This window comes from Elgaria multicarinata, chromosome 3 (assembly GCF_023053635.1).
Source record: "Elgaria multicarinata webbii isolate HBS135686 ecotype San Diego chromosome 3, rElgMul1.1.pri, whole genome shotgun sequence".
Classification (NCBI taxonomy): domain Eukaryota; kingdom Metazoa; phylum Chordata; class Lepidosauria; order Squamata; family Anguidae; genus Elgaria; species Elgaria multicarinata.
Genome location: NC_086173.1, coordinates 166,675,474 through 166,695,050, shown reverse-complemented (window position 1 = coordinate 166,695,050; position 19,577 = coordinate 166,675,474). Strand labels below are relative to the sequence as shown.

General features: G+C 50.2%; 1 protein-coding gene across 1 annotated transcript in view; it reads left to right on the top strand.

The window, feature by feature from the left end:
- The window catches only part of LOC134396117 (alpha-2-macroglobulin-like), a 90,161-nt gene extending 85,827 nt beyond the window's left edge, over positions 1 to 4,334 (top strand). Inside the window, exons 32-37 of the mRNA XM_063122479.1 lie at positions 70 to 197; positions 726 to 822; positions 1,550 to 1,612; positions 2,136 to 2,238; positions 2,499 to 2,540; positions 4,125 to 4,334. Coding sequence (XP_062978549.1) covers positions 70 to 197; positions 726 to 822; positions 1,550 to 1,612; positions 2,136 to 2,238; positions 2,499 to 2,540; positions 4,125 to 4,150 — 459 coding nt within the window. The 3' untranslated portion in view covers positions 4,151 to 4,334. The remainder of the gene's footprint in view (positions 1 to 69; positions 198 to 725; positions 823 to 1,549; positions 1,613 to 2,135; positions 2,239 to 2,498; positions 2,541 to 4,124) is intronic.
- The last annotated feature ends 15,243 nt before the right edge of the window (positions 4,335 to 19,577 follow it).

The window sequence follows — 19,577 nt, the reverse complement described above, 5'->3', positions numbered from 1 at the left end:
CTCTTCTGGATGTCTGGTTCGTGGAAGACGTAGCCACAGGGAGAGAGACGTGTGCCGTTTCCTTTCCAGACCACCTTGAAGTACAACGTCCAGCCGCACCACGAGGGTGCACCATTCAAGTTGGATGTGCACACAGTTCCCGAGACCTGCACAGGAGCCAAAGCTGAAAGGACATTTCAGATCGCAATCAATGTCAGGTAATCTCTTCCCAGCTAAGGCTGAGGGGAAATCGGGGCCATGGCATTAGAACTGGGTCAGCGGAGAGAAGGGTGAGGAGAGACATGATAGCACTCTTCAAATACTGGAAATGTTGTCGCACAGAGGAAGGCCAGGATCTCTTCTCGATCCTCCCAGAGTGCAGGATACGGAATAACGGGCTCAAGTGACAGGAAGCCAGATTTCAGCTGGACATCAGGAAAAATTTCCTGACTGTTAGAGAAATACGACAATGGAACCAATGACCTAGGAGGTGGTGGGCTCTCCCACACTAGAGGCCTTCAAGAGGAAGCTAGACAACCATCTGTCAGGGATGCTATAGGGTGGATTCCTGCATTGAGCAGGGGGTTGGACTCGATGGCCTTGTAGGCCCCTTCCAACTCTACTATTCTATGATTCATCAAACTTTACGTCCTGAGATCTCATCTTCCATTGTTTAGTGCTTCCTAGAAACGGGATGACAAAGGGCGGCTACGTGACTCTCTCCCCTTTCCCTCTTGGTCTCCCAGTTACACCGGCAAGCGCCACGTCTCCAACATGGCGATCGTAGACGTTAAGATGCTCTCAGGACACTTCCCGGTGAAGTCATCTGTAAAGAAGGTAATGGCTCTGTGTGTTTACCCCCCCCCTCACTCACCACCCACCCCAAAGACCACGGAAGGCCTGAGAAATCAAGGACTGCCTTGCTGGATCTCTCCCTGAATGTCCATCTAGTCTAAAAGCAGCCTGCCAGAGGTTCACAAACAGGACCTGAAGGTGGTGGCCTCTTTCCGTTGTCGCTCTCCAGCTTTTGCTATTCAGAGGTAGACTTCCCCTGCACACAGAGGCTCCATTAAGCAATTGCAGCTGATGGATGTTACCCTCACCATTCATCTCTGGTAGCGGCTGCTAGCCTCACATGTTGGTCAAGGGCATTTCCCAGCTCAGCCTGATGTTACAGGACCTTACAGAGGGTCCTCCTTTTCCCCTCACCTCAAAGCACCTTCTGCTCCATTCCCTGGAGATCTCAGAGGATGGCAGGCAGGGTGGCTTCAGTCCATCATTCAACCACGGCAACAGTAAAACTCTCTGTTTTGCCTCCTACAGCTGGAAAAACATCACACCGAGGTGACCGAAGTGACCCCTGGACATTTCATAGGGTATTTCGATCTGGTGAGCGAGTGAGAGGGCAGAGGTGGGGGGCGAGAAAGCCGTTCCATTGGGAGGGTTCGTGGGCAGGGTGAGGGTGCTTTGCCGTCACCCTCCTGCCTCGTCTTCCCATAACCTGAGAAACAGGCTTCAGTCCATCATTCAACCACGGCAACAATAAAACTCTCTGTTTTGCCTCCTACAGCCGGAACATCGCATTCAGCGGACCGAAGTGACCCCTGGACACGTCCTGCTGTATTTGGATCAGGTGAGCGAGCGAGAGGGCAGAGGTTCGGGGGCGAGAAAGCCGTTCCTTTGGGAGGGTTCGTGGGCAGGGTGAGGGTGCTTTGCCCTCAACCTCCCGCCTCGTCTTCCCATAACCTGAGAAAAAGGAACGTGTTGATGAGCCACTGATGAATAGAACTGCTCTGACTGTCCACGACACCCTCTTCTTCTGATGGGGGAGAAATGCATTCGGCTTGCCTCCCATTAATGATTGACTCTGTGAACTGAAATGCACCTCTCCTCATCTCCATCTGGGGCAGTGAGAGGCATGCAAAGGAAGGCTCAGGTGGTGCTCTGAAGAGGCGCTCTCCCTTCAGCAGTGGCACAGCCCCCCACCATGGCTGGCATCCTTGATGTTATCTCCAACCCGATATTGGAGATAACAGCAGGGGACATTCCTCCAGGGGGCTCCGTGGGCCGGACTGGGTCCACAGGCAGGAAGCTCCACATTCCTGGACTATCTTCACCAGATCAGATCACAAATGACCCCAGCTGCTTTTCCACAGGTGACCAACAAGACCCAGAGTTTCTCCTTCGCAGTGAAGCGAGACGTGGCTGTCCAGGGCCTGAAGGCTGCCGTAGTGAAGATCTACGATTACTACGAAACAGGTGAGAAAGGGAACAGCTCTGGCAATCCAGACTTGCTCTGCGTATTTTATGCTTCTCCATTAACCCGTAAAGCAGCTCACCCCAAAAATGTAAAATGCCATACAAAAAGGATATTTATAAATATCCTAGAAACCAACCCTTAAAAGCAATGCACGATAAAGCAGGATGACGGTAGCAAGAGTTGACTCCTGTGGAAGGATTTGTGGGAGGAAGAGGCAGGGAGAAAGACACACCTAACCATCTTTCCCTTGCATTTCCAGATGAATATGCCATCGACACGTACAGCGCCCCCTGCAGTACAGGTAGAGTATGAACCATGATGGCCTCTTGCTGGAACCTTCCATCCTGACCTTTACTTCAAATGCTTCCCTCTCTCTTCGTGTGGAAGTCCTGGTTTGGGGCTCCCTGGAATTTGCCAAGATGGAACTCTTCAAGCGTCTGTGGGTTGGAAATGTAAAAGCTTCCTACTCAATGGATGCTTCAGAGAGGGCTTTACAGAATTGCCCATTTCAACAGGGTGGGTTCAGGATGGCATTACCCGGGGTGAACCGCAAAAGCTACCCCCTTGCCAACCGATCCTGAGATCAACAGAAGGGGGCAAGGAGGAGGAGGAGGAGGGGCCTGGAAACAAAGCCCTATGAGGAGAGACTGGAAGAACTGGGCCTGTTTCGCCTGGAGAAGAGAAGATTGAGGGGAGACATGAGAGCACTCTTCAAAGACTTGAAAGGTGGTCACACAGAGGAGGGCCAGGATCTCTTCTCGATCCTCCCAGAGTGCAGGACATGGAATAATGGACTCAAGTTACAGGAAGCCAGATTCTGGCTGGACATCAGGAAAAAATTCCTGATTGTTAGAGCGGTATGGCAATGGAACCAATGACCTAGGGAGGTGGTGGGCTCTCCCACTCTAGAGGCCTTCAAGAGGCAGCTGGACAGCCATCTCTCAGGGATGCTTTGAGGTAGATTCTTGCCATGAGCAAGGGGTTGGACGCAATGGCCTTGTAGGCCCCTTCCAACTCTCCTATTCTATGATTCAACACGGTGCTTCTCCAGAACCTGGTGCCAGCACCGTTGAAGCCCTGAAGCACCAGGATCTCTCCTCCCCTGAGCTCGACGCAATCCCTTGCAATTCCCAACTTCCCACCGTCTAAACCGGGGCTGGGGGAACCTCAGCCCTCTTGGGGTCAAAATCCAGCCAATTTTGGGTCCCAGTCTAGGATTCCCCAGAAGGCCCTACCCTTTTCCCCCTAGCTTCACCCCTTTTCTCCACCACCAATCTTTTCATGATTTCCGGCTTCTATGTATCTTTCCCCCCTATTCTGAAAGGTTCGAAATGCCTCTCCTGAGACTAAGTCCTGGGCCCGGAGGGATTCAAGGGGAAATACGCTGGGATTCTGGCCCCGCCCCTTTTCTCTTCAGCTCTGTCCATCACTGGAATGTGGCCCTGAGAGCTGAATCCGGCCCTCGGGCTGAGAGAGGTTTGACATTAGGGCTGTGCGGGATTCAGATCCAAATCCCGCATCCGAAGCAAAGCGGGGTGATTTGGAAGGTCAGAATCGGGATCCGAAGCGAATCCGGGGTTGGGGGTTCCATGCACAGCCCTATTTGACAACCTGGCAATGAACCCTTCAAAACGGACACCTGCATCAGAGGAGACCATGAGCAAGTTAAGGTGCCCCACCTGGGGCTGAAGATTCAGGGCTACTGTGAAAAGGGCAGGAAACTTCTTTGGCTCATAGTTGTCTGGGTCAATGCAGTGTGTGTGTGTGTGTGTGTGAGAGAGAGAGAGAGAGATTGTTTGGATTTTCTGCCTCCAACACCTTGTGCTGTCTCTGCCTGAATACTAGGCCTAAGGAGGCTTATTTTACGTTCTTTTCTCCACCGCAGGTGCAACTAAAGACGTGAAGGCATGAAGCATGAAGTCACGTCCATCACACACACACCCCTGCTAGATCCTGTTGGCATCTTCCTACCACCAGCCAATGTCAAGACAGAGTTCAGCAGGGAGAACAACGCAGAGACAGAATACCTGTTTTTCAGACACTGTCAACAAAATAAATAAAAATGAAGATCTGTCCCATTTCGTTTCCTACCAAATCTGTGTGACATCCTCATTCCACCGTTTTATGATCCCCGCGCCAAATGCTCCAGAATAATATCCAGAATAATAAGAATAATTATGCTCCAGAATAATAAGATGAAGAGCTATTGGGGAAACAGGTGAGGAAGGTCTGTAAGAAACCACACCCTGAAAACCACCACAGGGATTGGTATTGGGACCAATACTTTTCAATTTGTTCATAAATGATCTGGAATCCGGAGTTAGCAGTGAAGCGGCCTGGTTTGCCGACGACACCAAATTATTGAAGGTTGTGAAAACACAAAGGGATGGGGAAGAGCTCCAAAGAGAACTCTCCAAGCTGGGAGAGTGGGCGTCCAAATGGCAGATGTGGTTCATATGTAGTGGGGCGCACCCTAGACCTGTTTGTTTTTTTTTTCAACTGGATGTGAAGATGGTGATCTGAAAGAAGCCAGATTCCAGCTGGACATCAGGAAAAATTTCCTGACTGTTAGAGCAGTACGACAATGGAATCAGTTACCTAGGGAGGTTGTGGGCTCTCCCACACTAGAGGCCTTCAAGAGGCAGCTGGACAACCATCTGTCACGGATGCTTTAGGGTGGATTCCTGCATTGGGCAGGGGGTTGGACTGGATGGCCTTGTAGGTCTCTTCCAACTCAGCTATTCTATGATTCTATGATTCTATGATCAACCCCTTTGTCATAGTCAGATCACCATCTGCTGAGGTTTAGACTTACAGCAGCTTTTTCCCTCTGCAAGGGTGGGGGACCCATGAGGCTGCCGGAAGCTAATGGATCCAGATGGTTTCCAGAGGGCTCTGGGGAGTTTTCCGGCTGATAGGGCTGGCTCTCCTGTCAAAACCCTAGTTGATCTGTGGAATGCAGAAATTGGTTGAGAGGATTGCTCCTGAGCGCCCTCTCCCCTGTAGAGTTCATACGCCTCTGTGGTATACCCCAGAGCTGAGAGTGGTGAAACAAAATAGGAGACGGCTTGAGTTCAGATGGAAAAGAACTCCTAGTGGATGCCATCAAGCTCTGATGAGTGCCTACAGTAAGGCATATTCAGGGGTAGTGAAGGTGGCTTTGGCAATACCCACCTTTCTGTCCCTTAGGTATGTCTGGATTTGTATGTCTAGTGAGTGCAGAATGTTTGACTGCGTGGGTGTGGCTAGTGATATGGTGAGAGAGGGGAGGGAGGAGTATAAATAGATTGGCTGAGGAGATTGTGGGTTAGTTAGGTTTTGGTTTTAGTCTGGGAGTTTTAGTCTGGCTTGTGCTTCATGAGAGTGTTTGGTGTGAGGAATTTTAAGGAACTTGGGGTTGTTTTAAGTATAAAAACAAGCAGGTTTGATCTAAAATTGAAATGCCAAAGATCTGTTAAATTTCAATAAACTTTACTTTGCGTTCTGTTACCACAAACCACGCGTCAGCTCGGAGTGATTACCTGCTCCATTACACAGTGTAAAAACATCTAAAAATACACCTGCTGTTCAGTACCTCAGTAATAGAACCTACCCTTTACCTCGTTCCCTCACGTATAGGGGAAAGGTTGTGTTGTTTTTACCCTTTCCTCAGGCTTTTCAAGAGGTGGTGCAGGCAAGGCCTTCTGTATAAGTCGGTGCCGTCGCAGTGGCAAAAAATATTTTGCGGCCACTATTGAATCATCAATCTGCCACCCAGTAGAGCTTTTCAGAGTCGTCTGAGGGCGATTGCATGTTGGCCCCAAAGACACTGTAGAACCTTCTGAGGCCTGCTGTAATGTATTTGCTGGGCACTTCCAGAATAAAATCTCCTGCATCTGCAAGGACTTGGACTCCAGAGTTATAGCAGGTGAATCCGTCGAGGTAGGTATCCAGATCACAGCCTTGTCCTGTTTTCCTGGATGAGTTTCAGTTGGTGCACCATTGACAAGGTGCTTGGATAGGTCTGCACAACCACCTCTGTACTGGATCTTTGCCCCTCTTGGCTAATAAAAGCTAGCAGGGATGGAACAGCCGGCTGGGCCAAGGAGGTGATAAGTGCCTCTCTGCAAGAGGGAGTGGACCCAGGCCGTGTGAAAGAGGTGGTAGTGAGACCACTCCTGAAGAAACCTGAAGAGAGACTGAAAAAACTGGGCATGTTTAGCCTAGAGAAGAGAAGATTGAGGGGAGACATGAGAGCACTCTTTGATTACATAAAAGCTTGTCACACAGAGGAGGGCCAGGATCTCTTCTCGATGCTCCCAGAGTGAAGGACACAGAAAAACAGGCTCAAGTTAAAGGAAGCCAGATTCCAGCTGGACATCAGGAAAAACTTCCTGTTAGAGCAGTACGACAATGGAACCAGTTGCCTAGGGAGGTTGTGAGCTCTCCCACACTAGAGGCCTTCAAGAGGCAGCTGGACAGCCATCTGTCAGGGATGCTTTAGGGTGGATTCCTGCATTGAGCAGGGGGTTGGACTCGATGGCCTTGTAGGACCCTTCCAACTCTGCTAGTCCATGATTCTATGATTCCCTGGACCCTGAAAATCTTAATAACAATAGGCCAGTAGCAAATGCTCCATTCATGGGCAAGGTCCTTGAGCGGGTGGTTGCGAGTCAGCTCTAGGCACTATTGGCTAAGACCAATTATCTGGGGTCAACCCATGAAGCCGATTTGTGGGAGATCCAGGGTAAATAAAAGGACGTCCTTCTTCACACAGCGCAGAGTTAAATTATGGAATTCACAACCAGTGATGGCCACCAATTTGGAAGGCTTTTATCATAGAATCATAGAATAGCAGAGTTGGAAGGGGCCTACAAGGCCATCGAGTCCAACCACCTGCTCAATGCAGGAATCCACCCCTTTAAAAGGTGATTTAACAAATTCATGGAGGAGGCTGTTGATGGCTACTAATCCTGATGGCAACGAGAAAAACAGGCGACTAGCTCTGGTGCTATGAAATGTCAAAAGAGGTTTCTTTATTTTTCTTATCCAAAATATAAAACTGTTCAAAAACTTTAAACCAAACTTGTACAACGCTCAGTGTTTTGGATCTGGGGATCCTTCGTCAGGAGCTATAAGACATTCAAATTATATATATATATATATATATATATATATATATATATATATGTCATATTACATTATAAACAAGTTCATCCAACTTAAAATCAAATAAAAGGAAACAACACTCATAGTCTAATACAATACATGGACTTTTACACAAAGTTTTCACTGGACTAACCAACTCATGATATAATTAACTCAACCGTTCATATTAGAGGAAACACTCATGGCTTACTGAGTTTGTTTTTTTTTTTTTTTTCATTACAGCAAGTGTAGTTATTTGTATTAACTCAGCACACTCCTCAACTTCCTAAATCTGTTCCTGGCTATATAGTCATAAATAACTTATTTTATTCATCTTTTAACACTCTACCTCTCTTGGAATTGTTGTAAATCACAAACAAGCAGAATATGAGCCAACAGTGTGATACAGCTGCAAGAAAGGCAAATGCTATTTTGGGCTGCATTAATAGAAGTATAGCTTTCAAATCGCATGAGGTACTGGTTCCTCTCTATTCGGCCCTGGTCAGGCCTTATCTAGAGTAGGGGTGTGCACAGACCCCCCGCTCCGCTTCACTTGCAGATCCGCCATTTTCCGGATCGGGCCGCTCCGCCCCGCCCCCGCTCCGCCCACTTCCGCTCCGCTCCGCCCGGAGCTCCGGATCCGGATCCGGAGCTTCGTTCCCCCCCCCCCATAGGCTTGCATTGAAAGCTAAAAAATTATACAAGTTTTTTTCTGTTCAAGTTAGAAACCTCATGTTTGGCACCATGACACCTCATGGGGATATACACACGCACGCCAAGTTTCAAAGCAATCCCATCATCCCCTGATTTTTGGCAAATTTTTGAAAATCGGGCACCCCACACACACCATCCCTGCGAGGTGGGCAGGGGAGGAGGGAGGGAAGGCAGGCAGGCATGCAGCTGGCATTTCTGGGGGCATAAGGAAGTGAGCCAAGGATAAGCCAGTAATGCATAGAAAATGGAATAAATCAATCAATAAACAAAGGAGGGGTGGAATTAAAAGCAGCAGTGTTGCTCAATAAACAACAAGAAGAACTTTTTTTAAAAGGCTATATCTGTCTTTTACCAGCAATAGGGGGACGTGCCCGGGGGAGGGGGAAGTAGCTGCCAGTTCAAGACACTGACAGCCACAGCTCTGAGAAGAAGTAAAACGCTCACTTCGACTCAGAACAGGCATTGCTCCACCACTGAAAAGTGACCATTCACTTCAACTCATGATAGGCATTGCTCCACCGTTTTACTCTCTTTGGAAGGCTCTAATGGCCTTCCAGTGCAGGAGAGAGTGGGGGCACGTCCACGATGAGATGCCCTAGGGGAGCTCATCCCCTTGCACCACATCGATTCAGTTGTTCCCCAAGGTTAGGGTGGGGAGCAGTGCTGTGTTTCTATCTCTTATTCTTGGCTTAGTATATGATTTCAGGTTGTGTTTGTGCATTTGGTGGGGCTACTGTGTTAAAAAACACGGGGAAAAGCCCGTTCAGATGAAGAAAGAGAAGTTTCCCAGAATCCCAAGTTACCTGTTTTGCCTATGCCCTCCTCCAACTTTGGGATCATCATGACCGGGAGCTGACTCTGCCCCTCAGCCCTTTGAAAAAGGTATTTTTCCCGCCGATTTTTTAAAAACGTCTAGCCCGCGACCCGTACGATGCAGAAAGTTGAGAGTGGTCTCAAAATGACCCCCATCCACGACTCTCTGTGCACAAGAATTTTCAGAACGATAGCTTAAACCCCCCCCCCAGTTATCCCCGATTCTTTCCCTCAATGCAATCCTATGGGCGAAAAGCCGAAAACGCAGTTTGAGCCGCGCGGTTGACCCGATTTTCACAAAAATATAGCCCGCGACCCGTACGATGCAGAAAGTTGAGAGTGGTCTCAAAATGACCCCCATCCACGACTCTCTGTGCACAAGAATTTTCAGAACGATAGCTTAAACCCCCCCCCAGTTATCCCCGATTCTTTCCCTCAATGCAATCCTATGGGCGAAAAGCTGAAAACGCAGTTTGAGCCGCGCGGTTGACCCGATTTTCACAAAAATATAGCCCGCGACCCAGACAACGCAGAAAGTTGAGAGTGGTCTCAAAATGACCCCCATCCACGACTCTCTGTGCACAAGAATTTCCAGAATGATAGCTTCAAAAACAACGTAGTTATGCGCGATTATTTGCCGCAATGCAATCCTATGGCGAAATGTTTTCAAGATGGGGACCGGAGCGCTCCGCCTGAACTCGGAGCTCCGAAAAATGGTCGCTTCTCTTCGCCTTGCTTCTAGGGGGTCCGCGGTCCGCTCCTACTCCGCCTCTGGGTAAGGCGGAGCAGGCCAATCCGCTACTGCTTCTACGCTCCTAATCGGAGCGGAGCACATCCCTAATCTAGAGTACTGCATCCAGTTCTGGGCTCCGCACATCAAGAAGGACGCAGACAAGCTGGAACGTGTTCAGAGGATGGCAACCAGGATGATCAAGGGCCTGAAAACAAAGCCCTATGAAGAGAGACTGAAAGTACTGGGCATGTTTAACCTGGAGAAGAGAAGATTGAGGGGAGACATGATAGCACTCTTCAAACACTTGAAGGTTTGTCACACAGAGGAGGGCCAGGATCTCGTCTCGATCCTCCCAGAGTGCAGGACACAGAATAATGGGCTCAAGTGACAGGAAGCCAGATTCCAGTTGGACATCAGGAAAAACTTCCTGACTGTTAGAGCAGTGCGACAATGGAATCAGTTACCTAGGGAGGTTGTGGGCTCTCCCACACTAGAGGCCTTCAAGAGGCAGCTGGACAACCATCTGTCAGGGATACTTTAGGGTAGATTCCTGCATTGAGCTATTCTATTGCCTTTTGCCACCGTGAACATGAAGTCCAGCAGTTTGTCCTGGACTGACTTTAAGAGTCCTCTGAACACCTGGACACTCTGCAGGTGAAGTTCCACAGCCACGTTGATGGATGCCACAAGATTTACCAGCCCCCTGAAAATCTCTGGATTTTCAGAGTTCTCCTCGTTGTTGTGCCCACAAAGCGCCAGTTCAAAGGCCCCACAGAAGCGTATGCAGTCAAAGATCATGGACAGGATGTTTCCGTGCTTCTTCACTTCCTGGTTGTGCTTCCTCACAGAGGAACACTGGCTTCCTCTGTGACAGCATGCAGCACGCAGCTGTCAATATGGCTCCTGGACGCCTCGTGCTTCTTGGTCTTCTCAGTGAGATGTTTCAAGTCCCTGATGCCCGTCTTTGTCCATGCCTTCTCGCCCCACAACAGCAAGCAAGGGAAGCAGAAAACAGCATCATGTACTTTGCTCCCACAGAGCCAGGCCTTGCGTTTGTACCATGATGAGGTGAACTTCCAGGTATATGCCTTTCCTCTTTCACTTGCACCCTGATGAACCATCAGCACGGTCATGTCTGGTCCCATCTCCTTGATTCGCAGCTGGTTGGCTACGCTCAGCCTGGAGAATGGGGTTTGTTGCAGGGCTTCAATGGCGTTAGCTGAGAACGTGATATACTGCCCTGGAAAGCAAGAAAATAAAAATAAGAATCTCAATCCCATGTGCTGCAACGCTGAAGTTCTATGCACAGTCACATGAGCACAAGACCCATTAAACAAAGCAGGACGTTCTTGTTGCAATACCTCATCCATTTTAATTTATAAATTTAGCATCAAAAAACGATGTATTTTAACCAGCATGAACTTTGGCAAGCTAAACCAGTGAGGCACAACTCAGAAGATGCCTTAAACCATGGCTTTAACCATGGTGATTAAGCCAGAAAGCCAGGCCGTGTTCAGAAGACACATTAAACCATGGCTTTAACAACAGTGAATAAGGCTTTTTGCTTTATTCACCATGGTTAAAACCGTGGTTTAAGGTGTCTTCTGAACGGGGTCGGTGTGTGCTTTTTTAAAGCTCAATTTGGTGTGGGTCCCCGATTGGTCCGGTCACCAGTACTGACACCCCATAAGCAGCCGAATTGGATGAGGCCCTATCACCAAAAGCAGAGAGGGGCTTATTTTATACAAATTTCCATTTAAGAGAGATCGTCCCTGTGATGTTCAGCTGCCTTATATGTTATAAATGTGTGTGTGTGTGTGTGTGTGTGTGTGTGTGTGTGTGTGTGTGTGTGTAAATATATATATATATATATATATATATATATATATATATATATATAAAAGCCTTGAGGCCTCCGCCAAGCTACTTAAGCAATAAACAACCAATTAAAGCACTGACAGAGATAAGAACAGTGTTTGGGTAATCTGCCAACTTTATAGCAGCAACTAAGCAATTACAGTTACAGTTCACAGGCAGGATTCAGTCTCTTGAAAGCAGCCCAATGCAGGCAGAGAGGCACACAGAATAGTTCAAGTCACAGAGTGTATAGTCACGGCTTACAGAAGGCAAGGTGGTCCAGAACAAGTCCGTGGTAACAGAGGATTTCTCAGGCAGCATAGTCCAGAGACGATCCAAGGTCAAGCAAGCTGAGCAGGCAACGTGGTCAAAGACAGGTCCATGGTCAAAACAGGATACTAGGCAACAAGGCTGAGAAGTCACAGGCACCAACACCAGAGCTTTCGACAGGGTAGTGAGTTATCCTCTGACAAACTCTCCCAAGCTCCCTGAGGCATATATATACAAGTCACTGCTGCCCCCAGGTGCTCCTTCATTGCTCGGCGTTTCAGATAAAGCCTCTGGGAGTGGCGTCTAGCTTCCTTTTCTGCTCGCTGCTGGCTGAACGACGGAACGGGTATGTTTGGTTCTTCCCCCACTTGGTTGTCTAGATTGGCAGGACTCCCTGCTGACACACTTGTGCCTGGTTCTTCCTCCTCCTGGCTCCCTAGGTTGGCAGGAACCCCTGCTGGCACAGGTTCCACCCCCTTTGAGCTGGACTCTTCAGCACAGGGTCCAGGTTCCTCCATGTCCTCATCCCCTGACTCCATATCTACACAGGGCATGACACTACTCCCCCCTCCATCATTTCCTCCCCCCAAACCAGGAGGCCCCAGCTTCCTGGGGTAATGATGGTGAAAGTCCCGGACCAACACAGGAGCATGGACATCCGTAGCATCTTCCTAGGAGCACTCCTCCTGCCCATATCCAACCTAATTGATCGAGTACTGGAGTCGGCCACGATGTTGCCGGGAATCCAATACTTGTGCCACCTCAAACTCCTCCTCCCCATCCACTAGCACCGGGGCAGGAGGAGGAGCAGCCCCAGTGACAGGTCGAACTCCTGTATCCGGAACCAACAAAGAGCGGTGAAACACCGGGTGGTTCTGCAACCTGGGAAGTTGCAGCCGGAAGGCGACAGGATTGACCCTTGAAGTAACCAAATAAGGCCCAAGAAATTGAGCGTCCAATTGTCCTGGAGAAAGCAAGTCTGCAACCAGCCACCTTAGCTTATCTACTTGGCTGTGTGCCCAGTCTGGGAAGTGTGCCAAGAAACAGCAAACACAGCAAACTAAGGAGGTAACTACTAATGTGTATTGGTCACACAGCTGAAACAGAAATACATAGAGCAATCGTTTGTTGCTTACGCAAAACACAAAGGCAGTCCATAAAGCATTCCAGATGTCAGTGAGGGTACGAGAGAGTCACGAAAGTCCATAAAGCCAGTCCAGGTTCCAAAGGGCAGGAGAGAGTCACGGGGTCCAAGAAGTCCAGAGTCCAAAACAATCCAACAGGAACACGGCACGGTCAAGGGTACACGGTCCAGAGCTTCTCCCAGGCAAACCAGATAAGCTCTGACAATTTGCTGGCCTGCGCACTGCTACCTAAATACACCAGCTCAGCCTCACAGCTGTTCCTTGTTCAGCTGGCGTTTATTAGCAATCCGCTTAGATCGGCGTAAAGCCTCCTTCTCTGCCCTTTGCTGTTTGAACGAGGGCACGTGTAACAAGTCTGTTTGCTCCTCTTCTAAGTTTGCACTGGATGAGGCCTCTGCTGGCTGTTGATCAGCCAAGCTGGTACTGGGTCCCGCCTGTGGCTGCTCATCCCCAGAGTCCTCATCCTCAGAAAACTCACCGTTCCTTACACTACTCCCCTCTCCATAATCCCCTCCTGCCTCCCTAGCTGGGCCTGGCTTGGAAGGGTAGTTATGGTGAAAGTCCTGCACCAAGAGAGGAGCATGCACATCCCCAGCATTCTCCCAGGAGCGCTCTTCTGGCCCATAACCCAGCCAGTCTATTAAGTACTGCAAACGCCCTTGATGTTTCCCTGAGTCCAAGACTTGTGCCACTTCATACTCCTCCTCCCCATCCACTAACACTGGGACTGGAGGAGCCTTTGACCCAGCATCCGGCCTTACCCCTGCTGCTGGAACCAATAGAGAGCGGTGAAACACAGGGTGAATCCGGAAAGTCCGAGGCAGCTGTAAGCGGAACGCCACCGGATTAATCTGTGCTGTTACTAAAAATGGGCCCATAAAACGCGCATCCAACTTCCTGCAGGGTCGATGCCGTGGAAGATTCCGTGTTGACAACCACACCCGGTCACCAACCGTGATTGCCGGCCCCTCCTGCCTCCTCCGATCAGCGCCCACCTTGTAGGCCTCTTTGGCCACCTGCAGCTGTTCCTGCACCATGGATTGCACTGCCTGTAATTCCTGCAACCATTGGTCTGCTGCAGGAACCTTGGTAGCGGGCACCACCGCCGGAAACCACCGTGGATGAACACCGCTGGTTGCAAAAAACGGTGTCTGCTGCGTTGAGGCGTGCACTGAATTATTATAGGCGAATTCCGCCAAGGGAAGCAACCCCGCCCAATTGTCTTGTTGATAGTTAGAGTAACATCGCAGGTATTGCTCTAACGTGCCATTTGTCCGCTCTGTCTGGCCATCTGTCTGCGGATGAAAGGCTGATGACATATGTGCCTTGATGTCCAACACCTGCATCACCGCCTTCCAAAAACGTGCCGTAAATTGCACTCCCCGATCCGAGACAATCCCCTCCGGCAGTCCATGTAACCTGAACACATTGTCTACGAACAACCGAGCAGTCTCCTGGGCGGTTGGTAACCCTGGACACGGGACAAAATGCGCCATCTTTGAAAAAAGATCAACCACTACAAATATAGTGGTGTGTCCCGCAGACAATGGCAAGTCTGTAATAAAGTCCATCCACTAACACTGGGACTGGAGGAGCCTTTGACCCAGCATCCGGCCTTACCCCTGCTGCTGGAACCAATAGAGAGCGGTGAAACACAGGGTGAATCCGGAAAGTCCGAGGCAGCTGTAAGCGGAACGCCACCGGATTAATCTGTGCTGTTACTAAAAATGGGCCCATAAAACGCGCATCCAACTTCCTGCAGGGTCGATGCCGTGGAAGATTCCGTGTTGACAACCACACCCGGTCACCAACCGTGATTGCCGGCCCCTCCTGCCTCCTCCGATCAGCGCCCACCTTGTAGGCCTCTTTGGCCACCTGCAGCTGTTCCTGCACCATGGATTGCACTGCCTGTAATTCCTGCAACCATTGGTCTGCTGCAGGAACCTTGGTAGCGGGCACCACCGCCGGAAACCACCGTGGATGAACACCGCTGGTTGCAAAAAACGGTGTCTGCTGCGTTGAGGCGTGCACTGAATTATTATAGGCGAATTCCGCCAAGGGAAGCAACCCCGCCCAATTGTCTTGTTGATAGTTAGAGTAACATCGCAGGTATTGCTCTAACGTGCCATTTGTCCGCTCTGTCTGGCCATCTGTCTGTGGATGAAAGGCTGATGACATATGTGCCTTGATGTCCAACACCTGCATCACCGCCTTCCAAAAACGTGCCGTAAATTGCACTCCCCGATCCGAGACAATCCCCTCCGGCAGTCCATGTAACCTGAACACATTGTCTACGAACAACCGAGCAGTCTCCTGGGCGGTTGGTAACCCTGGACACGGGACAAAATGCGCCATCTTTGAAAAAAGATCAACCACTACAAATATAGTGGTGTGTCCCGCAGACAATGGCAAGTCTGTAATAAAGTCCATTGAAATCACCCGCCATGGACCCACAGGTGTAGGCAACGGATGTAGCAAGCCTGCCGGTCACCCCCTTCTGTCCTTTGCCCGATGGCACACCGGACAGCTCTGGACGTACCGAGCCACATCCGCTTGCACCCTCGGCCACCAAAAGTCTCTAGATAGCAGGTGCAAAGTCTTGTATATGCCAAAATGTCCGGCCGGCCGGCTGTCATGGCACAGCTGTAACACGGAGTCCCTACACACCCCTGCTGGCACATACAAACGACCCCGGTGATATAGGAGCGCGTCTCTCATGTGAAACGGTGCCTTGGCCCCTTCTGCTGCATGTTCCTGCACCAACACGTCCTGCCCCTGCACCTGGCGAATCTGTTCCTGCAAAGTCGGGGGCACCTGTGCCGCTGCAAAATGTTCGGGTCGCAGGATCGTTGACAGCACCTCCCTCTCCGTCTGCGCTGCATACTCCAGCTTGCGGGACAAGGCATCAGCCTGGCGATTTTGGGCCCGAGGAATATATTTCAACCGAAAGTTGAAACGCCCAAAAAACAAAGCCCAGCGCTTCTGCCTTTGTGTCAGCTTCCGGGCCGTTTGCAGATACTCCAGGTTCCGGTGATCGGTTCAAACCTCCACTGGATACTCCGCCCCCTCCAACAGATGATGCCACACCTCGAAGGCCGCCTTTACTGCCAAGAGCTCCTTCTCCCAGATCGTGTAGTTTCTTTCTGGTGGAGTAAGCTGCCTAGAAAAAAACGCACAAGGCAACCACCCAGAGTCTGCTGTACTTGCCTGCAGCAGAACTGCACCTACGGCGACATCCGACGCATCCGTCTCCACCACAAACGGTTTACGTGGATCTGGATACTGCAGAATTGGGGCTGCCGTAAAACGCTGCTTCAGCTGCTCGAAAGCTACCTGTGCTGCCAGCGTCCACCGAAACCCTGTCTTGCCCCTCAGCAACTGCGTGATGGGTTCCGCCAGAGTCGCGAACTCCGGAATAAAGCGCCGGTAAAAATTCGCGAAACCCAAAAAGCGCTGCACCTCATTTCGAGTCCTAGGAGACTGCCAGGACAGGACCGCTTCGACCTTAGCGTGATCCATCGCCACTCCTTTTGCAGAGATCTTATAACCCAAAAAGTCCACTTCCGTGAGATCAAACGCACATTTGTCTAATTTTGCGTACAACCTGTGCTCACGAAGTCTCTGCAAGACTGCCTTAACATGAGCATCATGCGCCTCCTGATTGGGGGAATAAATCAAAAAATCATCCAGATAAATAATAACAAAGCGATCCAGGTAGTCCCTGAAAACGTCATTAACAAAATGCTGAAATACGGCTGGGGTGTTGCATAATCCGAACGACATCACCGTATATTCATAGTGCCCATATCTGGTCTGAAAAGCAGTCTTCCACTCGTCCCCTTCCTTGATTCTCACCAAATTATAGGCCCCGCGAAGATCTAATTTGGTAAAAACCTTCGCATGTCGCAGGCGCTCCAAAAGTTCTGGAATTAACGGTAAAGGGTAGCGGTTACGCACCGTGATGCGGTTCAGGCCTCTATAATCATTACAGAGATGCAAATCCCCTGTCTTTTTGCGTACAAAGAATACGGGTGCACCTGCAGGCGACTTAGAAGGGCGAATAAACCCCTTCTGTATGTTGGTCTCCAAAAATTCCCGTAAAACCGCCAACTCTGGTTCTGAAAGGGAATAAATGTGCCCTGCTGGTATAGAGGCCCCTGGTAACAAATCAATGGTGCAGTCATATGGCCTATGCGGTGGAAGCCTATCCGCCTCCTTTTTGTCAAAAACATCCGCAAATTCAGCGTACTTTGTTGGAAGATCTGCAGCCGTAGATCTTGGAACCACTGCCACGGCTGCCTGCACCTGCTCCGGCCAACAATGTTCTTGACAATAGGGCGAAGCAAAAAGTACTTCCCGCCGACCCCATGAGATATGGGGATCATGCTGCGTGAGCCATGGCATCGCCAAAACCACTGCAAAATGTGGCACTGCTGCCACATAGAAACGTAGGTGCTCCACATGCCCCTGAATCTCCAGCCTCAACAGAGTGGTCTGGTGCGTAACTGGCCCTGATTTTAAAAGTCGCCCATCAATTGTCTCCACCTGCCTCGGCTCTGCCAGCGGCTCTAATGTGAATTTGTGTTGGGAAGCAAATGCCCAGTCCATAAAATTGCTGGATGCTCCAGAGTCAACCATAACTCCCACTGCACACCCCTGAGCCTGCTCCTCTGACAGAGTTGCTGAGACCAGTAGAGGGTCTTTTCTAGGTTCTGCATGAGGCACACCTGCCTCTGCCCCAAAAATTCCCAGGCTAGCGACCCCTCCTAAGCCTGGGAAGTCCCGTTTCCCGACAAAGACCCCTTCTGTCCCTTGGCAGGGCAGACTCGAGCAAAATGCCCCCCATGTCCACAATATAAGCACACGCCAGCCACTCTCCTTCGCTGCTTCTCCGCCGCAGAGAGACATGCTCTCACAGCTCCCAGCTGCATGGGCTCTTCACCGGTACAGGGCGAGACCACGACTGCAGGTGTTGCTGCTGGCTCTACCACTGGCTCCACTCTCCACCCTGTTGCTCCTTTTCGTGCCAAACAACGAGCTGATAACCGAGCATCCATCCGGGTGGCCTGTTCGATGAGCAGAGCCAATGATGTAGGCGGTGCTGAGCATGCCAATTCATCCAACAGCTCCTCTGCCAGGCCATAACGAAACTGCGACTGAAGTGCACTGTCATTCCAAGTCAGCTCTTGTGCCAGGAGACGAAACTGAGTAGCATATTCAGCCACTGACCCCTTTCCCTGACGCAACTCCCTTATGCAGTGCTCAGCCGTTTCTGCTTTCACCGGATCTCCCCAGATGGCCGTCATCTCTTTCAGAAACTCATCCAGGTTGTCAAGCAACGGGCTATCCTGATTGAGATAAGGTGTAACCCATTTGCTTGCAGACCCAGACAACAAGGACACAATAAAAGCTACTTTGTGCCCATCTGTAACAAAATCCTCCGGTCGGACCTTGAAATGCAATTTGCAGTTTGCAAGAAAAGTGTCCAGCATTCCCCTTTCTCCGGAAAACCTCTCTGGCATGGTTGCAAAGCATTTACTCCTACGTGGCAGCGGTGAAGGCTGAGAAGGGGCAGCCGTTGCCTGATTTACTTGTGCTTGGAGCGTGATGATTAATTGCGTGAGCTGATTCACCTGCGCAGCTAGCTGATTCTGCTGTTCCACAAAGTTTTCCATCCTTATTTTTCTTAACAGAAAAAGTGCTGGTTTACGTTGGTCAGAGCTTATTCTGTCCTGGAGAAAGCAAGTCTGTAACCAGCCACCTTAGCTTATCTACTTGGCTGTGTGCCCAGTCTGGGAAGTGTGCCAAGAAACAGCAAACACAGCAAACTAAGGAGGTAACTACTAATGTGTATTGGTCACACAGCTGAAACAGAAATACATAGAGCAATCGTTTGTTGCTTACGCAAAACACAAAGGCAGTCCATAAAGCATTCCAGATGTCAGTGAGGGTACGAGAGAGTCACGAAAGTCCATAAAGCCAGTCCAGGTTCCAAAGGGCAGGAGAGAGTCACGGGGTCCAAGAAGTCCAGAGTCCAAAACAATCCAACAGGAACACGGCACGGTCAAGGGTACACGGTCCAGAGCTTCTCCCAGGCAAACCAGATAAGCTCTGACAATTTGCTGGCCTGCGCACTGCTACCTAAATACACCAGCTCAGCCTCACAGCTGTTCCTTGTTCAGCTGGTGTTTATTAGCAATCCGCTTAGATCGGCGTAAAGCCTCCTTCTCTGCCCTTTGCTGTTTGAACGAGGGCACGTGTAACAAGTCTGTTTGCTCCTCTTCTAAGTTTGCACTGGATGAGGCCTCTGCTGGCTGTTGATCAGCCAAGCTGGTACTGGGTCTGTGGCTGCTCATCCCCAGAGTCCTCATCCTCAGAAAACTCACCGTTCCTTACACCAGTTTCCAACAGGGATGGTGGAGAGGAAGGTTATGGGTGGACAACCACACCCGATCCCCTACTTTCCTGGGAGGCTCTTCCTCACGCTTATGATCAGCCCCACATTTGTAAGCCTCCTTTGCCATGTCTAATTGCTCTTGCAACAGGGAGCGGGCGGCCTGCAATTCCTGAAGCCACTGGTCTGCTGCAGGGACCGCAGAGGAGGGAACGACAGCCGGGAACCAATGGGGATGATACCCCCCTGTCACGAAAAAAGGGGTCTGCTGGGTCGAGGTATGTA